The sequence below is a fragment of the Daucus carota genome, chromosome 3, assembly GCF_001625215.2.
Source record: "Daucus carota subsp. sativus chromosome 3, DH1 v3.0, whole genome shotgun sequence".
In the NCBI taxonomy this organism is placed as follows: Eukaryota; Viridiplantae; Streptophyta; class Magnoliopsida; order Apiales; family Apiaceae; genus Daucus; species Daucus carota.
The window spans coordinates 60,663,719-60,687,253 of NC_030383.2; the positions used below are offsets into that span (position 1 = coordinate 60,663,719).

Below are 23,535 nucleotides of genomic sequence, written 5' to 3' on the forward strand. Positions count from 1 at the left end.
ATATTCTATCACAATAGAATATGTGATGACTGATGAAATCATAAAGGAAAGCCATTACATGTGTTATCTAAACATTATAATTAATAATCTTTATATGCATACTGCTCATATATGGAAACTAAAATGTCAGAGCGTGAAACATGTAAACAATCTTTGACACAATCTTTTAAGGGAGAATAAATTATACTCGAAATCAACTTATTAAGGGAAACAATATGTGATGACTGATGAAATCATAAAAGAAAGCCGTTACATGTGTTATCTTAACAATATAATTAATAATCTTTATATGGATACTGCTCATATATGGAAACTGAAATGTCAGAGCGTGAAACATGTAAACAATCTTTGACACAATCTTTTAAAGGAGAATAAATTATACTCGAAATCAACTTATTAAGGGAAACAATATGTGATTGCTACAAAAATAACGTCCGTATATGTGTATTTGTAGTTTAAAACGTTCCTATACTGCCCTTATACGATTTAATGAGAGTTTATACAGTTTTAATGTACATTAATTCTGACCACATGATTAAAACTGATCTAACGATGGATATGTGGTCTCTCGAGTCTCTCGGTGTGCCTCGGTCTCTTTTGAACCTCCCCCTATATATATATATATATTATGTTGAATTCTGAGTCCAATAACATATATAAATTATAAAAAAAACCCGAAAATATTACATTTTTTCGAGCTTTAACGAGCCGAACGCGAGCCGAACGAGCTCGAGCCGAGCTCGAGCCGAGCTCGAGCCGAACATACTAAAAGCTCGGCTCGAGCTCGTTTACTTAACGAACAATTTTTTGTGTTCGAGCTCGAGCTCGTTAACTTAACGAGCCGAGCCGAACGAGCTCTTAACGAGCCGAGCTCGAGCTTGTTCGCGAACAGCTCGGTTCGTTAAACAGCCCTACATGAAATGAAAGAAAAAAAAAACTAAATTCTATATTTCACTTTCACGTGGAAACGTAATATAGAATGGATGCGTTTTTTTATTGTCCTTTAAGATTGTCTAACAAAACTATGTATCGCAGATTTTGGTGATATTTCTTACGTTTATAGTATTATTTATACTTACATACTAAACTAAAATTTACGCTTTCCTTGTATAGCGGGGTTTTTTTTCTTCTAGAAATATAAAAATGTCTCCAAGAGCTATAATATTTTTTTAATTTTATTTTCATAAAAATATTAATCCTAATAAATTTAATAAAATATCAAGAATTAATAGATTATTAATAATTTATATTAATATCAAAATTGACATAATCAAAATGTATATAAATTTGAATTTGATAAAATATTAAAATTGCGAAAAACTATAAATATTAGAAATTTAATATGACAAGTCAACTTAAAGAATTTTCAGAATTCAAAAGCTTCCTACCTTACAAAGTATAAAAATTATCTAATTTGGAAAACTAAATTTAAATTATATACAAAACAACTTCCTAAAATTCGGACCAATTATCACAATTCTAAAATTCAAACCTAACACATAAGGCAACGAAAAACAAATATTAAATATTTTCACTATCCGTTTCGCCCAGTCTCTCACCGATACAAAATCGCCTAAAAACTTTTCTCTTCACTATCCAAATTGACTCCAACTTCCCCATTTTTTTCGATAAATATACACACACATATACACACAGCCACCCTCTGTCGGATTCTTACAGGATTCCAGTTCGTACAAGGTTTGTGTAACGGATCTCTACTTACAATTCCATGTATACACACAGACACAATTATATCTGTTACACGTATCATTTCTAATTAATGTAGAGTAGCTTATATTCAGACACACGCTTATTAATTATTTTTGTCTAGGGCTTTTATTTTAGGGTTTTTTGAATATAATTTTTTTGTGCTTTATGATTATGTTATGTTTGATTAGATTAGATGTATCTAGTGTTGGATATATAATATATTTGTTGCATTTTTTTTGTTTGGGTTCAGCTGGGTGAATAGATTTTTCGATTTTTTGTTTGTTTTCGATGATTCGATTGTTGGTAGTAATTGCTGATCTGGGCTGATTAAGTGATTAAAGAAAGTGTTGTTAAGCTATTTATGACAAGGGGTTAGGGTTGTTTAAGTAATTGTTTGTTATGGTATGATTGTTTTAGCAAAACCATCAGCTGTTTAGGAGGTTGAGATTTTTATGGAACTACGCGGTAACACATTGCAATGCATTGAATTTGGAGGTGTGGGGATATGTTTGTTTTGAGTTAGATTCGTTGATAAGTGGAAGTAAGCTGCCGATCACTGATGTTGAATCAGATGGCTTTTGCGTGAACTTTGATAGATGTTACGATTACGATAGTGGACCCCGGCACATACTAAGTTGGTTGATACCTTCAAACTGATTGGATGATCTTCGTATCGTATCTCATCTTGTTGTCGCACCTATACCACTGTGTGATTTTTAAAAACACGCAAAAACACACACACACACACATGTGTGTGCGTGTATCAGTTTTGCTGGTAAGTTTCCATATGTGAACCTAATAAAATGCTACTGGTGCAACTGGCATATCAGTTGCTAAGAGGTGGCATGTCACAACAACATGAGTGTCAGAAAAAATGTCAATAACCTTTTCTCTGTTTCAGAGTTTTCTTGTTATTTTTTTGATCCACGAGGTCCAGTTGCATTTTCCATATTTGATTCTCTTTGCTATATGGAGATTCATTATTACATCAAGAAATTTCTCGACAATATCAAAGATTAAAAATATGGCTACAGAATAATTTATTCCCTTTTAATAAATTATACTATCAAGTTCGATTTGTAAAACAGAGGAAAATGGCCAGATTTGTGAACTGGATTATATAAGCTGTATAAGCACTAAAGAATGGTAGAGTGTCTCTTACTGTCTAGAGTGGCTTATGTTTTTGTGCTTTCTAAGGATGGATTTTCTTGAATGTTTACTGTATCTTTTTTATTAGCTCATATCATAAGACATCTGAACGCAAAACATAACTGGTATAGTATGTAGGTTTTTTCCTGTTATTTCCCGTGCATTGTTTTTTAAGTGTCATACATTTGTCAGGGCCTGTAAGCGCTGTTAAACATTTCGATATTCTATTTGTTAATCTAGATCTCCAAATTATTTGTATCGTATTGACTCTAAAAGTCAAACAACATATTTAGAAAACAATATACAACTTTACCACAAAAACCTCAAACTGCAATTTTCTAGAAGGCACCAAGTTCAAAGGCGACTTGCTATTGCTTTTGTAATTTTTGACCGTTTTGGACTTGTCATGAATGATGATTTTGAAAGCTGTCTACATACTGTATCCTGTATCAATCTACACGTTTTCTCTTTCCTATCTGACTGATTTGTTTCCTGTTTCTTGAAATGAAATTCTAATTAGATGTTATTCTGCTTCAGATTGCACCGGAAAATGGATCTCCTTAAGTGCACATCTTTCAATGAGAATCCTTTAAGTGTGCCTCTAAATTTTCCGCACAAAGCACACGTAAAGGATGAAGAGAAACAGGAAATTTCCGGTCATTCTGTTGAAAAAGATCTGGATATTGATCTCAGCGAAGTTTACTTTCTTATCATGCATTTTTTATCTGCTGGGCCATGCCAGAAAACTATTAGACAGCTCTGGAGTGAGCTTGGAGAGCATCAGCTCTTACCAAGAAGATATCACGCTTGGTATTCACGTAGTGATGCAATGAGTGGGAATAGAAATGTTGATGACAGTTCTTTTCCTTTAACGTATGAGGAAGTAGTTGAAAGGTATTTAATATGCTTTCAGTCGATTTATTCTTCTTAGATTGTTATCTTGTACATGTTAAATATGCTTATGATTTTTTTTAATTATTTTTTCTGTAGTTATATTTGTTGCCTATTATCCCAAGCGTATACAGATTCTTGTAGATATTTTGAGACTTACATTTTGCATCTTAGCTGCATATGGGAATATATGTTGATGTTATTACAGGTTGCTTCTACAGATGTCTGTAGTTTATTATTTCTTTATATGAAAATGTAAACTTCATTAGGATGCGGGTTTTGTTTGTATATGTTGTCATTATCCAGTAAGTGAATCATTTGGTTTTCTTAGTTGAGCATATATTAACTGAGATTCTCATTTCTGTGGAGACGTGCATGTAAATTTGTAAATGTCTTATTCTTTTATATATGTATCTCAGTCAGTACCCTGTAGACATAGAGTATGTTGTTAGCTGACGCATATATTAATTTTTATGAGTATCATGAGCACACACATCAATATCCTAGGAACTGTGTCATGAGGTGCCAAATGGAGTTGCTATAAAGTTTCAAGTACTTCTTGGTTTGTTGTTAATCTAAACTAATGTAGTTGGTGTTTTTTTAGTTGCGCGTCTAGATAACCATGAGGTAACGTCTTACAATGTTGTTTGGTTGCATAAATAAATAAGGGAAGTAGAAATTCTTAGTAAGTTTGAATACCCGACAACCCTTGCAAGTTGCAACATGGGAAATTACTTACCAACCTCTTTTGTTATCTTACATTCCCATGGGGAGGTAATTCCTATATGTCAACTAAACAAAATATTTCTACTTAATGGTCACAACAACTTCCTATAGAAATACAAGTTCTAGAGGAAAAATGACTTTATTACACATGATATTGGTAAGAAATTTAAAAATGCCTCACTATGATCTGTTTTCTACGGTTTAATCATTAATACGTACTACATTCTGATAGAGTGGGGCATGCTTCCTTGAGAACTAAGAAAGTTAAGGGCTACTATTCAAATAAGATGGGAGGAAACTTTTGTTGACATACATACTGCTTTTGTGTGAGCTTTGATATGTTTTTGGGCCTTGAAGTTTTCACAAAAGGTTTGCCCACAAATTTGAATTCTTAAAACTTGAAAAAGCAGCTCCTTTAAGGCCATAACAGTTGAGCACTTTAGCTAGGTTGCAATCAGCCAATCCTTGATCAAACCATTACGCATTATCTTTAAACACCAGAAGATGATAATAGTGGGAAATCTAAACATTTTGATCTTGTAAGTGCATGATTATTGATTATTATGGATCTCAGGGAGCCTTGCATATATATATATATATATATATATATTTGAGAGAGGTTGGTTAAGGTTTGCGAGCTCTTTGATGTTAAACCATTCCTCCCATATTTTATGGCCTCTTTACTTTTCTAATATTTTTTTACCAATCCGTTAAATACATGCAAGAGTTCTATATCCATTAGCTGTTAAAGCATGAATTGCAGTTGCACAAACTTACTGCACCTTGATAGTAGTCTTATATTAGGTTATAGGCCAATTTGTTTTACGGTTTTCATATATTATATTTGTCTTTTTCCTTAGAATATTATATTTAGTATGCCGTTGACAGTGACTTGTTCACTCTATTAGGTATTCTTACATTGAAAAGGATCATCTGCTGAAGCTGCTGAAACAACTGATGCTGAATGCGACACCATTGCGGGGTATAAACGATAGATGTGATCTAAGCGCTGCTGATGTTCCAACGCTGCTTGGGGATGGTCCCTTCTCTCTTTTAGGTTACAGCTCCTTTCTTAAAATCCTGTCCCATACCCCCCCCCCCCCCCCCCCCCCCCCCCCCCCCCCCCCCCTCCCCCCGCTAAATATGTGCTAGAGCAAACAATGTTATATTGAGTTGCTAGCAAGAACATAAGAACCTTCTTCCAACATTAATTATTATAATGGATTGGTATGCAATATGCATACACGCATTTTTTTTCTTTCCTAAGATTATAGCCTTTGTTGGAAAATATATACTTTCAGGGATGCACTTTTCAGGTTAGGTATTTGAATTATCAACTTGTCGGCAAATTTAAGAATCATGACTGGTTTGCTCTTTTAAGCAATAGGCTGCAGTTGGTGTGGGTATAGTTGAAGATTTTCCCTTGTCTCAAAATAAGTGTCCTGATTGACTAACTCGACTATCTTGAGTTCTTAACAATCAATACTTTTTCTTTGGTGGAAGGGCTGTACACCCAGAACTTAAAAGTTATAAGAATTCTCTATACTTGTTCTTTGTTTCCAAGATTAGAGTCGTGTTTTCAAAAAAAAATTGAAGAGGCTACTAAGTTATCCGTATGTGTCCTTCCGGTTACGTCTATTCTAAAAATGGTATACGACCATTTGAATATAAACAGAGCTTTTTTATAAGACAATGAAATAGTACTGTATTGTTTACTAATTTAATATGAGATATTTATGCTCTATTTCTCATATTTTAATAAATAGTTGGTTAGCATGTGTTTTATCCAGTTAAACATACAATTAATGCTAAATATTGCTTTCTATCCTAATGTGAAGTGGTGTGGAATAATTGCTTGAAGGCTTTCTGCTGCTTATCATTAAAAATTCTGTTTTTTTTTTTAATTTTAAAATTTTCTTAAAAAGTTCTTCGTGTCCTCTTTGTGTTTATCTTGAAATGCTTTGCTACTTTTCTGCAGGTGCTAAATGTACAGCCGACATGCAAAGAACGCCTCTTCCAGCTTACCTTAGATGGCCTCACATGCAGGCTGATCAAGTCCTCGGGCTAACTTTAAGGGAAATTGGAGGTGGTTTCCGTAAACACCATCGTGCTCCATCCATTCGCTTTGCATGTTATGCTGTCGCTAAGCCAAAAACCATGGTACAGAAGATGCAAAACATAAAGAAGTTGAGGGGACATAGGAATGCTGTCTATTGTGGTAGGGTTTTCATACTTAGTTATTAAGAGTGATGATTTGTTTTTATGTGTCCAGCTGACATTAATAAGTATAAGCTCCTAGATTTGTGATGAATTTACCTGACGATTTAAAGATGTTGCTCTGATTAACAGAACATTTTCTGTTTCCCTTTTAACATTTATAGTCTCCATGTATATATATAGTTATATATATATAGGCCTTTGTTCCACGGAGAACCATCTTATATAGAGTCCCGTATATATATATATATATATATATATATATATATATATATATATATATATATATATATATATATATCAATTTAGAGCTTTACAGCAAGATATAAATTAATTGCTATCTACGACGTTGTTACATGGATCTGCAGCAATTTTTGATCGAACTGGAAGATATGTGATTACTGGTTCAGATGATCGCTTGGTCAAGATTTGGTCTATGGAGACTGGCCTTAGCCTCGTAAGCTGCCGTGGACATGAAGTAAGTTTAAACTTATCGATGTCTGTATTATGTAGTTTTCCATCTCAATTTGTTTGAAATCACCTCCTAATTAATAAGACCGAGGTGTCTGTTCAACTTCTTGAGAATTTGTGTTGGGGAAAAATTGAAAATTTTGAACCTCAAGTTTTTTGTGTTGAACGACATGCTTTCTGTACTGAAATGATAAAGATGACAAGATAATCAGCAAGATGTCTTGCATGTAAACCTTAACAGCTCAAAGTAGCAAAATAGTTGAGATTAATGTGGATTATGATATTTGTGTGGCTTTTTCACTATGAAGGGTGACATAACGGACTTGGCTGTAAGTTCCAATAATGCTCTGGTGGCTTCTGCTTCAAATGACTTCATCATTCGAGTTGTAAGAACTTTGTTTATTTAGCAGTTTATATGAAATCACTTTACATCCTTGTAGTTTAAAATACTCTTAAATGTTGCAGTGGCGCTTACCAGATGGGTTGCCTATATCTGTTCTGCGGGGACATACAGCAGCTGTTACTGCTATTGCATTCAGCCCCAGACCTAATTCTGTCTACCAACTCTTATCGTGAGTCCGCATAAGTAGGCTTGATATTACAAGCTCTACAATTTTTTATGTTCTATCAGTTTAGGCTTTCTACCCAATTTGCTAATCTATGATTTGGTTCAGTGCTATAATTTGTGGACAATCCTTTGTTTTTGGGATTCCTATGTGAAATATTATTCATATAAATCACTGCATTCTATGATCTGTAGATATTTTTTTTTAGGCAGTTATGTAGCTATTTATCTCTTGTGATTCCCTTGGTTTGTCGCAAAAGAGGGCTTCTGTGATTCTGTATTTAGTAGCTCGTACAAATCTGTTAATAATTATGGATCTTAAAAGATATCTATATAACTGTCTTCCCTAACCAATCGCCAAATTGCTCAGAACTAAACATAGACATGGCTGGTAATCATTGCTAAGAGGGGCTTCATGTTATTCTTCTACATTACCCAGAAACCTATAATCCTGCAAGTGCTTAAATTGTGTTCCAGAATTGATTTCTACTACTTGTTTTAAAGTGATTTTTTAGAAGGAAATGAAAGCTAAAGGTTTGGGAAAAAGTTCCCTATATATTTGTCTCCAAAATTTTCTTACCTCTTCTGGAAAGATCAGGGAAGAAACTCATTTCTATCCTTTCCTTTCCTTTTCTGAGTTGCGGAACACAGTTTTAGTTAGTTAAGTACTCATTAGGTTTTCTATACACGCATTTGCATAACTTTACACCCATATGGGACTTAGTTGTCATGAAAACTTTCTGATGCATCTTATTCATGCTAGTCTGCTCTACTTTACAGTCACTGTTTGTTGGGTTAAAACTTAAAAAGGATAATTCAACTTTCTTTTTTGTCTTGTTTCATTCATTTCCATATTGCTGTTCCCACATATTTGTAGGTCGTCCGATGATGGGAGCTGTCGTATCTGGGATGCCAGATCCTCTGGCGGTTCTCCTCGCATTTATTTACCAAAGCGAACAGATGGCATTGCAGGTTACTGTAGTTTTATATTTTCTGGTGTGGTGAAATGTCTGTGTCTAAGCTGAACTTTATGCAGGTAAAAACAATGCCACCTCAAGTACTGTTCCAGCAAGTGCTGCTTCAAATAGCCATCAAATATTATGTTGTGCTTACAATGCTAATGGCACGGTCTTTGTAACTGGTAGCTCTGATACTTTTGCGAGGGTACGTTTAAATCTTGGCTTTCTTATAGTTCAATACAGTGATACAATTCAGGAATATAGACGCAAGGGAATAAGACATGAGAGGATTGCATTTAGAGAAATTGCCATTGTGTTTATGTGCTTTACATGGTCAAGAAATGTCACCAATGAAACCCCGTCTAGTATTCTGGAAATTTATATTACATGATCCTGATGTTGATCTGCAAAAGCCTGGAAAACATTTGGGTATCTATATGCATGCACAAAAATATTATTCTCATGAGCTCCCTCCGTCCTCTCCCTGTCACATCTTGTATAAGATTTTCTTTGATTTGTTAGTTGATGGTTAAACACTCTCATTAGGCGAAATATATTGCCCAAGAGACTCATTGTTAAATTTCTCTGTCATATATGATCTTATGATCAGAGCCGGGAACATCATATGTCTGGAGGGGGCTCACCGAAATCTCAAATTTAATAATAATAAATATGTTTCAACCTATTTATATGTTGTCTTGGTTGAGATGGTAGAAAAAAATTATAGCACAAGTCCAATCTAGGTTAAAATCTTGCAAAAAATGTAAAACCCCCCGTAACATCCGAGCCCGCAACTGACTGTATTACCAGACCCAACCACCCACTACAGATAGGCCCAAAAGTGTTAGCAAATTGGTATGCATTCGTTAGCGACTTGTATCGGCAAAGGGTTCAAACCTTCTTATTTTATGTTACAAGAAACCCTTATTATAGATTACGTCCTCGTCGAATGTGCCTCAGCACTGGCCGAGCCAAGCTCTTATACCATTTATACCATCCAAGCCCACAACTGAATCTGAATGCATATTAAACCCAACAACCCACCACAGGTCGGCCCAAATTGCCGACAAATTGGTATGCATTCGTCATTGACTTGTATTTATTAAGGGTTCAAACCTTCTTACTCTAACCGATGTGGGATGTTACAGCCCCCCTCCCCCACCAACCAACAAAAGAAGTTATATATATATATATATATATATATATATATATATATATAGTGTTATATATATATATATATATATATATATATATATATATATACTGGCTCAAAGATTAAGAAACTTACTATATAAAATTATAAATTGTTACTTTATAAAGTTATTTTTATTTATTTTCTAGAAGAAGAAATTAGCATTTGGGGTCCTATATTGCAAAGACTTCCAACCACCACCGCTACCATCGCCCCCGTCTTCTCGACAACTTTCCCTCTCTTTTGTCCACTTTTTCTCTATACATGTAAGTCATCGTGAATTTTGATTGTAAATTTTCAACACCTGCTTCATTGGAGATGGTGGCGATGAGGGTGAGATGGGAGATGATGATATAATGGTGTATATATGTATATAATAACTCTGTTTCATTATTTAGTGAATATAAGTCGGTAATTATTACAACACATGTTAGTGATTTTTGTAATATAAATTAGTGATTGAACTCTAAATCTGGCAATTATAAGTAATATGTGAAAGTAATGATTTTTATGTGAGATGTTTCATCGATAATAGCTACAATTGATGGTGATAGTCGGTTAGAGATCATTGCTGGTGGTGATGATCAAAGATCCATTTGTATATATGTATTTATTTAATTAATAAGACTGAATAATCACTAATATAGTTATTATAATCATTGGTTTCTATTTTCTAGTTTAAGTGGGTTTCTAGTGGAGTAAGCCCCTACATACATACATACATACATATCTGAATTATAAAAAACACATGTTAAGGTTCTCCTAGGCTAGTGAATTATGAAAAAGCACGCCATTGCAGGTTTGGAGTGCTGGCAAAATTAGTGGAGATGATTCTGAGCAGCCGTATCATGAGATTGATGTGTTGGCCGGTCATGAAAATGATGTCAACTATGTACAGTTTAGGTTAGTGAGTCATTTTGTACAGCTAAAACGTGATTATGTTCATATTTTATACCTGATATATATTTGTGCAGTGGCACAGCTGTGGCTTCAAGGTCTTCAATTTTGGATACTTCTGTGGAGGAAAACATTCCTAAATTTAAAAATACGTGGTTTGTATCTCCATCGAGATTTCCTTTTTTGTTTTCCCTCTTCTGGAGAAAAATATTCCTACTTAAGCATTCTGCTTAAGCTTTCCAAATTTTTATAATTCTAGGTATAACCATGAGAACATAGTTACCTGCTCCCGTGATGGCAGTGCAATCATTTGGATTCCAAGAACACGGAGATCTCAGGTGAGTTATACTGGCAAGATATACAAACTCAGATTCTCAAAAGATTGCCTGTTCTAGTCTTAATTATTGGGTACATGCAGGGAAAAGTAGGGCGCTGGACACGAGCTTATCATCTCAAAGTTCCTCCTCCTCCAATGCCTCCTCGACCTCCTCGAGGAGGCCCACGTCAGAGATTACTTCCAACTCCTCGTGGTGTAAATATGATTGTATGGAGCCTGGATAATCGCTTTGTGCTTGCTGCCATCATGGGTAGTCCACTTGACACACCTACTCTCTTTTTTCTTTGAAGATCTTATCCTTGAGGAACTTGCAAATAACATCTATTATCACATGAAAATAATTGAATAGCTACAGATTCGGTGATAGGTTATACTAGTTGGTACATAAGCATTAGCTATTAAATTTTTGTCTCCAACTTTTTTAGCAGAACTCTTCCCAGGTTTCTCCAAGTAAGGAAATTTATTTATTTATGCTTCCGTTTATATTAAATGGCGGCACTAGTTGTTTATATGTTTGCGAGTTTTGGAGCCGAAGATATTTTTTTCTTGGTTTTCATATTGCAAGTTATTTGTAGTTGTTTTTAATAATAGGTTATTAAAAAAAATATTTTAACTCTTAATTGTATGATTTTTCTAAAGGAAAACTATCTTTAATTTTAATTTTTTTTTACATAAAATATATTGTTCCATGTAATTTGAATTTTACCATTATCTATTGCATATCTTTTAATAATTATATTTTGTTCTTGTTTTTTTTTTAAAGTTAATATTTATCAATCTATTTTTTACCTGTATGGACCCCCCACACACTAATTATACTGCGGTGTTGGTGTGTTAATTTAAGCTAGTGTTGGGTGGGTCTAGTAGTGTGGTCCACAATATAGATTAACGTTAATCATAGTCGTGGTTGTTACTTGTCCACAAGCGTAAAAGTGTAATATTAATGGGAAAAAGACAAAAGAACAATAATATTAAGTGTAACATACATACAATAATTCTATTTAATACAAGGTAAAGTTCAAAGTTTGACTAATCAAAACAAATCGAGTAAAAATATTGTAATATTTTCTATACATATGCAGGCATTTTAATAAATACTAGCTTATATACCGCACAAACTACATTTGATATTTGTTATTTAATTTTTGTAATTGTATATACTTTCATTCCAGAGATGTGCTTATATTGGAACAGTTATGCTTCTTGGTTATATGTAGACCCAACAATCGTCTCGTGTCATGTCCTTTTAATCTGAAATGCAATTGTATAATTGGATGTGAACCCATGTTTGATCTGAAATTTGTAGTGTACTTTTTGTGCAGAGTAAATTAAAATATTAATATAAATTTTTACAAGAAACATGGACTATATGTGTGTGTGTGTGTATGCTTACTATTTTATAAAAATTTGAAAATATATTGTGTATATATGTGTGTGTGTATGCTACACAAAAGCATAATTAATTGTTTGTAAATATATTTACTTCGTGTCCTTTTGTGTGCTCAAATGAAACTCTATCTGATACTAAATTTATCGCGTAATCCCGTGTTTCGTTTATTAAAAGTCAAAAACGACATCTCTCCGGGAAGCACGGACTCTTCAAAATGGATGTCATAGACGCGGTACGCATTGTATGCAGTGGAATTGCCTTCGACACGGGGTGACACGGCCATGGACTTGACCAATCTTAAAAAAAAAGCCCAATAACATGCTTTTTAAGGCTCGATAAGCTGTTAAGTCCCGACTCCCCATGCATCTTTTTCATAGCCTCTCATCTGCGAATAATGCTTTACACTTCTATAAAAAGAGAGAGTTCGTATAGAGAAATTCTTGATACTAATCAAACAAACATGGAATGAAAGAGACCCGAGTATTGCATCAATTGGATTTTAGGAATGAAAATGCATCAGATGGATTCTAGGAATAAACATGCGTCAGATGGAATCTTGAATCTTATATTTAATCACCATTTATTGTGAAGAAAGTTTTATTATATTATGAATGAAGTTGGACATATATAAATCCTATTTTATTATTATCACTTCCTCTGTCAAGTCTTGTATCCAGGACTTTTAATAATTGGTAAATTTCCGTATCCTCGTATTTGTTTCCTGTGTCACCGCATCCGTGTTCGTGCTTCTTAGATATCTGTGTATTTCGAGTCGTTTCTCGTCGTGTAGCAAAGTGCCAGGTCTAATTATATTTAGTTATGTCTAAGTTAATATGTCGCTGATGGGATTCGAACCCAAGCTTTGATAGTATTTAAAATAATAAAATATAGAATCGTTTTTTAATTTTATATCTGACAGTTCTCATCTATTTGTTTTGAAAATCTAGGAGTTGCGGTTAATGGAAAGGATAACTAAAAATGAAATGAGGGGTTGATCGAACTACAAATTATTCTCTTGTCTGGTTCAATTATAATAGTATATAGCATATTATATAAATGAATGAATTGACATGATTAACAATATAACAATTATTTTTGGACATTATATTAAATAAGATTGGAAATATTTGGAAGAACAAAAATAAATAAATCAGTAAAATCAAGTATTAGCACACAAGTAATCAAATATTTGAAATGGTGTGCATCATATGGGATAATTATATATGATTCGGTTCTTACTTTTAGTAATTGAAGAATGTAGACCGCAAGTATAGTCGTCTACTTTGTTCGTTGTATATTAAATATTCTCTGTTATCTATTAGAAGCTATTAAAGGTCTAAAAAACTATAAAAGAGAAGGTAGATTTAATATAGGGTGTTAATTTGCGAGTTTAGAAGATTGTACAAGTTTATGATGTATTTTAGGAAACAGAGAAGGCTAGTTAACTTCATGCTTTGGAACTGAGTGGTAGAAATTGATATACTGTAATCAGTAGTAGCAGCCTCTTTTTTACTTTTACTTAAATACATTAACGTAATGAAGAGAATACATTTTTGAGGATCCAAGAATCATGTGTATTTTACCTGTGTTTTAAGCTGCAAGTGTTATAGTAGATTATAAATTGGATATTTGTAACCAATGTCACCTTATTAATAGCTATGATATGATTCCATAGAAACCTTCTTTTCCATTTATAAAATACCTTCTTTTCTATTTATAAAATATCTTAAAGTTTGAACCTTAAACTTTGATCTTCCACTTTTTTCATAGTCATTAAATTTGTTTCTTCTGCATAGATCTTTTTTCTATTCTCACAAGCTTTATTTTGATCCATTGTAGATTGCAGGATATGTGTATGGAATGCTAGTGATGGTAGTTTGGTACATTCTCTGACTGGCCATAGTGCATCTGTGAGTGCTTATTATTAATGGAGCCAGTCGACTCAAATCAAATTCTTTCTAAACTGTTGTTTCTGTTACTTCAGTTTAATCTTCGTACTATTTTGTTGGTTGTCTGTTAGTCTATACTTTGTATGAATGTTATAACATTTTGGTTTCATGTTGCTTTGTCCTTTATGCTTTTCGACAGACCTATGTTCTGGATGTTCATCCTTTTAATCCTCGAATCGCTATGAGTGCTGGATATGATGGGAAAACTATAGTGTGGGATGTGAGCCTTTTTCTTTATTTATTGTAACATATTTTCTTTTGTCATTCCCATGTTAAGATCAGTGCTGTGATGAATTTTAGATATGGGAAGGCACACCTGTTCACATATATGAAATTGGACGGTATAAGTTGGTTGATGGGAAGTTTTCACCGTAAGTAATCTGCAGAGAACCTTTTTATCTCTATCACTTCTTTCATTACTATAAAAGAGAACATGGTCTGTTACTTAGAAATGTAAAGCAAATTACATAGAGACATTACATGCTCTCCCTATATTGCTGTGGACTTTTTCTCCATACTATGAATCATGTGGTATCTATTCCGTTGTAGGCTACCACCTTGTAAATTAATACCCTAAATTTTGACAATACTAGAATAATAGATTGCAAGAGTGAGTGGGTTAGCTGTACTGAAAAAAATAAATAGCTCTCAAAGAGCTTTTCTGGTGATGCTGTTTAGTGATAACTTAGAGAAGGTTGAGTGGTTTGGGAATAGCATGGGACACGGCTTAACGTGTGAACACAGTTAATACTATGATTAGCATCTTTTATTATACAAATAGTTTGTCAAAACTCTAATTAAAATTAAATCTACATCATAAAATCTAGGACTATTTTACTACTAATACACTATAGTTGAAAACCTGGTTCATGTTCATTAGCAAAATACGAAGTTGCTGCATTTTTTTTCCAGCTGTTACGGAATGAACCTCTTGCAACACTTTAATGACAATTTTTTTTTTTTTTTTTTTGCATTCATTTTGTTTTCTGTTGGAATTGTTTACTCTGCAATGCAACTAGTGATGGGACGTCTATAGTACTTTCCGATGACGTGGGGCAAATCTATCTAATAAACACTGGCCAAGGAGAGAGTCAAAAGGATGCCAAATATGATCAGGTATATAATTTGCCACATCTTTTATATTGTTTGGATGACTGGTTTCTGTGAGACAGCATATTGATTTTTTCGCATTATAATTCTACAGTTCTTTCTTGGAGATTACCTCCCCCTTATCCAGGACGAACAAGGAAATGTTGTTGATCAGGTTAATATCTCTTTGTTTCCAATATTGTGTCTTCGACGTCCGCCATCAGTGCATGTGCTTTTTTTATTTGCTATTGGTAAAGAAGCAACTATTTTAATATCTATTGCAATGTGGATGTTGGTTCATGACCTTGGAAGAAGAAAAATATTAGGCTGAAAATTTGAATAAATTATAGAAAGGGTTGAAGCCTGAAAGGAGTATTTTTTAAAGCTTCATAGACCGTAGTTGGCTACTATATGACCTCTTTAAATCATCTCTCCTTAGAACCCTTTTAAATAGATATTATTAAGCTTCCAGAACTGTTAATAAGTTCAAATTGTATCGGGCCGTTTACATCTTTTGTACACTTTCTTCTGTTGTAGTATTCTGGAAAGTTGTTTCTTCAAGTAGTTGAACTAATGCTTCTTTATTATTCTTTCCTCTAAGCGTGTGTGACATTTGCATGTTAATGATTACCATTCTTAGGACCTCTGTTGTAACATTACAGCATTATTGCAACTTAACTCTTAGTACTACACATGATGCAGGAAACACAACTCCTTACATATCGCCGAAATATTCAAGATCCACTTTGCGATTCAAGTATGTTTGTTGTTCAAATCATTTATAATGATCCTTTGTGAGATAATTTTTATTGAATTGTTGCTTCTGCCACTGAAAAATATAGGTATGGTTCCATATCCAGAACCTTATCAAAATATATATCAGCGGCGTCGACTTGGTGCATTGGGTATTGAGTGGCGCCCATCATCCATAAATTATTCTTCGGGTGCATATATTGGCCTAGGACAAGAATATCAATTATTGCCTTTAGCTGACCTGGACATGGTGTTTGAGCCCATTCCAGAATTCTTAGATGCTACGCTCTTTGAACTTGAAAATGATGTTATAAATGATGATACTGATTCAGAGTATGATATAGCTGAGGAAATTTACAGTGGTGATGAGCAGGGCAATTTAGGTAATGGTTCTTCTAGTGATTCAGAGTGCAGTGAAGAAGACAATAAGGCTGCAAGGATTCATGGACACGGCCTTCGTAGATCAAAACGAAAAAATCTTCAGGTAGAAGCAAGTTTTATATTGCAGGTCAGTCTGCATCCCTTGCCTTCACTAGCTAACGGTTGGTACTCCTTGTTTCTAGGTTGGGTCGATGACTTCACCTGGGAGGCTTGTTAAGAGTAGGAAACTAGGTGACCATGACGACAATGCATCTAGTAGTAGAAGACCACGTAAGAAATCTAGACCCACTCGCTTAAGCAAAAGGAGGAAGTCATCCACAGCAATGTCATTAAGACCACAGCGAATAGCTGCACGCAGTGCATCAAATGTACTTTCCGAGATTTCTGAAGCTTCTACTACTGGAGAAGATGAAGAAGAGTGGGAAGATGTTCTATCTGAAAGTGAGTCATTTTTACAAGCTTCGGATGGTCAAAGCGATGAATCAGATGAAAACGTGCGGACTGTGCATAGAAAGTATCCTAAAGTCAAGCATGGATCAATGGACACGTCTGGCAATGTAATCAAGCCACCTGAGCATGTCGTCACTCAGATGAATGGTGAAAACAAGAAGAGGTTGGTCCTGAAAATTTCTCTTAAAGATCGGAAGAAATCTGTGCCTTCAGAAATCACCATATCCCAGGGCAACAACCAGAATGAATCATCATCTTTCTTTCCTGGACCTAGTGAAGAAACTTCTTCCTTTGTAAATGATCCAGAGCTGTCAAGAAACCATAACTTGAACAAAATGAGACAGAGTGAAGATCATGAAATAAGCGAGGATATCAATGCAGTTAAATCTTGCACTGAATATCAAGAGGCTCTTGATGGTCGGTCTGGAAGTAAAATCAATGGCGTCAACAGGAGCATATGTATGAATGATGATGGCACTTCTTTCTCTGGTTCAGGCCAGAGACTGGCGGGGGATTCCACAGTTTGTACAGACCCTGATTTTGTTGTTGGAACTAGTCATTCACATAAATTAAAAGAGAACCCCGCACCTAAACCTATAAAGTTAAGGATTAAATCGAAAAGTAGTTTAGAGCCCAGTTCGCACTTTGATAGAAGCATACAAATGAGTGATGCTGTTTTCAGTTCGGATAGGTTGGGAAACAATCTAGAAGGCTTTAATATCAATATAGATCAAAGTACTTCGAATAATTGTGATGGTAAACAGGATGCAGGAGCTGAGCAATGTGAAGATGTACCCCGAGTGAGGTCTAAAACAAGATCCTTGCGACTGAAGGGACCTTTACGGGAGAAAAATGACATTAGCCACACTTTCATGGCGGGAGAGGGTAATCTCCAAGCAGGGACACCAGCAAACGCTAAAACAATATTTCACAATCCCCGATCAGATGAATGGATGTCTAATTTAAAAACGATTGCCAGACCTAGGTCCACCAGGAACAAGAGAGGCATTGATAACAATAATGATAAGCATCTGTTGGCTGCTGGAAATTTAAAGACTTCACAGAGAAAATCTAATTGGCTATTATTGTCGGAGCAGGAGGGTCATCGCTACATTCCTCAATCGGGTGACATAGTGGTTTACTTGAGACAGGTATGCAGTTCTACATTTTTCTTCATTTGTTTTTTAAGTTTATTAGTACAGAAGCACTACACTGTAATTCTGAATATTCATATTTGATTTACTGTGCACTTGATTTGTGCTTGGTATTCTATTATTTTCAGGGCCATGAGGAGTATATTGATGAAAGCCAATGCTCATACGATAAGGTTCCTTGGAAATTGTTTGGAGAAAGAATACGAGTCGTAGAAACTTGTTTGGTGGAAGGTCTTGATTATGCCCCAGTTCCAGGGTCAGGGGAGACCTGTTGTAAAGTTACACTTAAATTTACAGATTCAATCTTATTGGGCCAAACATTTGAGTTAACCCTACCAGACCTGATTGACTTCCCTGATTTCGTTGTTGAGAAAACACGCTATGATGCTGCTATTGATCGAAACTGGGCTCTTAGAGATAAATGTCGCATCTGGTGGAGGGAAGATAATGAGAATGGCGGCAGGTGGTGGGATGGTCGGATTGTTGAATCTAAAGATAAATCCGTTGACTTCCCTGGTAGTCCATGGGAAAGATTTCGTGTTCGATATACGATTGGAGGCACTTTTCAGCAACATAGTCCATGGGAATTACATGACCCAGACAGTCAATGGGAGCAGCCCTCCATAGATTGTGAGAGCAAAGATAAGATGATGTCTTACTTGTATAAGTTGTGGAAATCAGCAGAAAAAAATCAGGTCCCCCCCCCCCCCCCCCCCTCCCTCTCTCTCTTTCTCTCTCTGTCCCTCCCTCCATTCCTCTCTCTTCCTCGCTCTCCCCCTCCTCCCTCCCTCCTACCTAATGGGACGTTTTTTGTACAGGATAAGTACGGGGTTGCAAAGTTGAATCAAGTTACACAGAAATCAGAGTATATGAACAGGTATTCCTAATAGTGATATTAAATATAAACCATGGGAATGTACTTTCAGAGAAGCCAGAAAGAATAAGGATGTTTAGTGTGAAACAGAGGGAGGACATAAAACATGCAACACAATTTTTGGGTACCTATTAGAGGCAACCAAGGGCTTTTGTCGCTGATAAACAATGTGCTTGATTATTTCAATCGATGCAGCCAATTAGTATTCTCATAGGAATTTCCACCAATATGACCAATACAATACTGTCAGATCATGAACAGTAGTGAATATGTCTTGATCCTGTTTTACATTTTGTCGAATTATAAATCCTATAAGTTATTTACCAATTGGACATTCTTGGGTCTGCCTTGACTTGTTATAAAAAAAAATGAAAAAGGTCGCTTGTATTAAAAATGTAATCTCGAAGAAAGTTAACAATGCGTTGCAGCAAAAACAATTGATAGTTGTGCATGTAATATTGGGGTAATATGGTATTTATAGGCAACAGTAGAGATTTTTCCCATTTGTTCCAAGGTTCATTGGTATTCATTGTTGCAGGTTTCCTGTTCCTTTGTCTATTATAATTATTGAGCAAAGGTTAGAGAACAACTACTACCGTAGCTTGAGAGCAATGGAACATGACGTCATGGTGATGCTAAACAATGCCCAGCTTTATTTTGGGAAAAATGCAGAACTTTCAAGAAAACTTTCCCGGCTCTCTGACTCATTTACAAATACATTTTCAAAGCTCCAACAAAGATCTTAATATAACTGTAATTTTCTCCTGTAATTGACGAGTCCAGTTTTGTAGAACTAATTAATTCGTGTACCCACAGCTGTAGAGAGAAATAGCAGGGAAGAAGGGAATGGTTGTATCTGTAGAACTTTTCGTCTTACGGTACATATATACAGGAAATCAATGACCATACATAGAAACTTCCGGCTAGATAGTGTTTCCGACATGCAACCCTAATTGGTTGGAATTTGTTTGTTTTCAAAGATTGTTAAATGAATGTAACAATCCGTGAAGATATGGCTACAATGTTTAAAGTAAGAAATTATGAACTTTCATTTAGATCACTGAACTTGTACATAAATATAGCTCTGATCTCAGTTGACACAAAAAATGGTAAAAGTTGGTGAATATGAATTAACTAGCATTATTAGTGTCCGTGCAAGGCATAGGCCTGGCATGAAGCTCATATTATTTTTGCCGTACACAAATATGATCGATAGAAACATGCTCGATAGAGTGTTGTATGAAGAGTGAGATAATATATACAATGCAACAAAGAAAAATTATAATTTAGAAAATTATATATAATTATTCTCTTGGAGATACTCTGGGATTTCAATCATGCAATTCTTTCTTTTTCTAATACATCTTGATGACTTGGTAGCCAAATTAAACCACGAGATATATCCTCGTGTATCTCAGGCCCAAATGTCGACAAATTGGGATAAACAAATTCTGTCTGTTTAAAGTTATGTTTTGCAGAGTCTCCTGGATTGCTAACAAGAGCTCTGAATAGAAAATTGTGCAAACTAAGTCTGGGTTTGTATCATCCCAGCTCGATCATGCCATTGCAGGTGGTGCAAGGTGGTACATGCTCGCTCCAAACAACCTTGAGAAGATGAGCTAAGATAAGCACCTGTCAGAATGTAAAATGTAGATTCAACAAGCACCAGCTCTTGTTTTTATGTCTTCAAATATATCCTGACATTTCAAGTGTTTGCGACTTTGCGCTCTTTGGCCATGTAATCTGCTAGCTTAGTGGCAAGAGCAAAATGAAATTGGAACCAGTATTGTTGCCTCATCAATTTATATACCTGTCATGTATGTGCAGGAAATCATGTTAGTATAATGGTGACACTACATTTAAAAAACAAAAAGAATAATCCGAGAAAGAGAACTCACTTTAGTTTACATAATGAATGCGCGATTGTGAGGTCCCAGTTCTACTGCTGGCCATGTTTGTGCTAGATTTTCTATCCTGTGCAACTACAAACAAGGAACAATACAAGAAATCAGTTACCTGGTAAGCATCAGGTCCTAATGTGCATAATCTAAGGACTGGCAAACCCACTGTTAACCCCTAGCAACTGCTATATCAGACATCACTATGCATTCATAAATATATTACATAGTATTCTTTTTAATGATAATCAGGGCGTAAGATTAATAATCTTACGTGTAAAAGAGGACTAAATTATACCCATTTCGACCATGTTTTATTAGGGATTAAAGAGTCCAACCCCTGAGCAAAACAAACATGAGATTGGGCTAAGAGCACTAAGGACACAAGGATTTTGCCAACATTGCAATGAAGGTATTAACTCGAAAAACTTTCAATAAAGCTACTCCTATTTCAAACAGTATGACCTAATTGAGCAAACAGGCTCGTATACATTCGTAGGAAACAATAAATGCCCAAATCTTGCAGCAGTATAACCCATATCTCTTGCCAACTCATTCTGAAACCACCTAAACACATCAATAATAAATCAGAACATACATAAATATCCGTCGAATACATAATCACAGGGTATTTATCTTTAAAACTGACAACAGAAAGAATTAACAGAAATATCACATAAGATAATGACTATAAAATCGGCAAGAAAACAATTCAGGATAAAATATCTTCATTGGCTCGCAGATACACATTTTAGGCAGTACCACAGTAATTTTGACAGTGTAATAAATAAAGTCCATGTTGGTTTGAAGAAATTATAATTCTCGCATTGTTACCTAATTTTTCTCAATTGTATATGATTATAATCCCATGAATCCTTGTCCCAATCATTGTTTTAGCCCATTTTTATGGGATTATAATCATTTTGAGAGAAGGTATTATAAATCCATGGAAATGTATAAAAAAAAAGTAACTGCAATGCAAACCCATGAAATTATAATCCTTTTTAAAAATAATTTAGTTATCCCGAAATTATAATCCTTTCAAACAAACATGGCCAAAGAGATATCTAAAACAAAGAGGAAGGTCTAGTGTAATGGATAATTTACACTGTTGCCCTGCAAGAAAAATTTGTCCTGCCCAAAGCTTTCTGGAACCTACTTGACTATACCTAACTTTTTATTTTATCATGGCACTGATAATCAACCGGTATATGCTAATCAAGGCCCTCTGGGTAATAGTATAGTCATGCTTCTTTTTTCTAATTTTATAAAACATAAGATAATTGCCCTTGACACAAGATAGCTGCAGTATTTAGAACAGAAATGGACACAATCACAAGAGATATACTCCCTCTCTCCCTCCCTCTCTTTCCCCCTCCCTCCATCCCTCTCTCTCTCCCCCTCCATCCCTCCTACCTAATGGGATGTTTTTTCTACAGGATAAGTACGGGGTTGCAAAGTTGAATCAAGTTACACAGAAATCAGAGTATATGAACAGGTATTCCTAAAAGTGATATTAAATATAAACCATGGGAATGTACTTTCGGAGAAGGAAGAAAGAATAAGAATGTTTATTGTGAAACAGAGAGAGGACATAAAGCATACAACACAATTTTTGGATTCCTATTAGAGGCAACCAAGGGATTTTGTCGCTAATAAACAATGTGCTTGATTATTTCAATCGATGCAGCCAATTAGTTTCTCATAGGAATTTCTCCACATTAATATTACCAATATGATACTGTCAGATCATGAACAATTGAACAGTAGTAAATATGACTTGATCCTGGTTTTACATTTTGTCAAATTATAAATCCTATAAGTTATTACCAATCGGCCTAAACAAATAGCCAAAGATGCATAAACCCTGGGGTCTGGACATTCTTGGGTCTGCCTCGACTTGTTATAAAAAAATGAAAAAGGTCGCTTGTATTAAAAATGTAATCTTGAAGAAAGTTAGCAATGTGTTGCAGCAAAAACAATTGAACTGGTACAAATATCACCACTGTGCATGTAATATTGGGGTAATACGGTATTTATAGGCAACAGTAGAGATTTTTTTCTTTTGTTCTAAGGTTCATTGGTATTCATTGTTGCAGGTTTCCTGTTCCGTTGTCTCTTATAATTATTGAGCAAAGGTTAGAGAACAACTACTACCGTAGCTTGAGAGCAATGGAACATGACGTCATGGTGATGCTAAACAATGTCCGGCTTTATTTTGGGAAAAATGCAGAACTTTCAAGAAAACTTTCCCGGCTCTCTGACTCATTTACAAATACATTTTCAAAGCTCCAACAAAGATCTTAATATAACTGTAATTTTCTCCTGTAATTGACGAGTCCAGTTTTGTAGAACTAATTCGTGTTCCCACAGCTGTAGAGAGAAATAGCAGGGAAGAAGGGAATGGTTGTATCTGTAGAACTTTTCATCTTACGGTACATATAAACAGGAAATCAATGACCATACGTAGAAACTTCCGGCTA

The 23,535-nt window shown here is 34.9% G+C and overlaps 1 protein-coding gene across 2 annotated transcripts; it reads left to right on the top strand.

Annotated features, from left to right (window-relative positions):
- Nucleotides 1-1,560: 1,560 nt before the first annotated feature.
- Nucleotides 1,561-23,535, top strand: LOC108214180 (uncharacterized). 2 transcript variants are annotated; one of them, XM_064089912.1, is made up of 24 exons: nucleotides 1,561-1,698; nucleotides 3,397-3,753; nucleotides 5,385-5,533; nucleotides 6,455-6,694; nucleotides 7,062-7,171; nucleotides 7,473-7,550; nucleotides 7,630-7,736; nucleotides 8,607-8,701; nucleotides 8,766-8,893; nucleotides 10,680-10,783; nucleotides 10,855-10,932; nucleotides 11,037-11,115; nucleotides 11,196-11,364; nucleotides 14,344-14,414; nucleotides 14,593-14,673; nucleotides 14,754-14,824; nucleotides 15,473-15,569; nucleotides 15,658-15,717; nucleotides 16,245-16,299; nucleotides 16,385-16,779; nucleotides 16,859-18,277; nucleotides 18,409-18,975; nucleotides 19,099-19,157; nucleotides 23,152-23,535. In XM_064089912.1, the coding sequence occupies exons 2-24, from the start codon at nucleotides 3,410-3,412 to the stop codon at nucleotides 23,357-23,359; spliced, it is 4,764 nt and encodes a 1,587-aa protein (XP_063945982.1). In that variant the 5' UTR covers nucleotides 1,561-1,698; nucleotides 3,397-3,409; the 3' UTR covers nucleotides 23,360-23,535. The 2 variants fall into 2 exon arrangements, with proteins under 2 accessions (XP_063945982.1, XP_063945981.1); XM_064089911.1 differs by lacking the exon at nucleotides 23,152-23,535 and adding an exon at nucleotides 19,693-20,214.

What these genes read in the sequence shown, in the direction of transcription:
- LOC108214180 (XM_064089912.1), top strand. Translation starts at nt 3,410, where the DNA reads ATGGATCTCCTTAAGTGCACATCTTTCAATGAGAATCCTTTAAGTGTG. An exon ending in TAAGCTGCCGTGGACATGAA is followed by an intron (nt 7,172 to 7,472) that starts GTAAGTTTAAAC and finishes TTCACTATGAAG; the next exon opens with GGTGACATAACGGACTTGGC. An exon ending in GTCAACTATGTACAGTTTAG is followed by an intron (nt 10,784 to 10,854) that starts GTTAGTGAGTCA and finishes ATATTTGTGCAG; the next exon opens with TGGCACAGCTGTGGCTTCAA.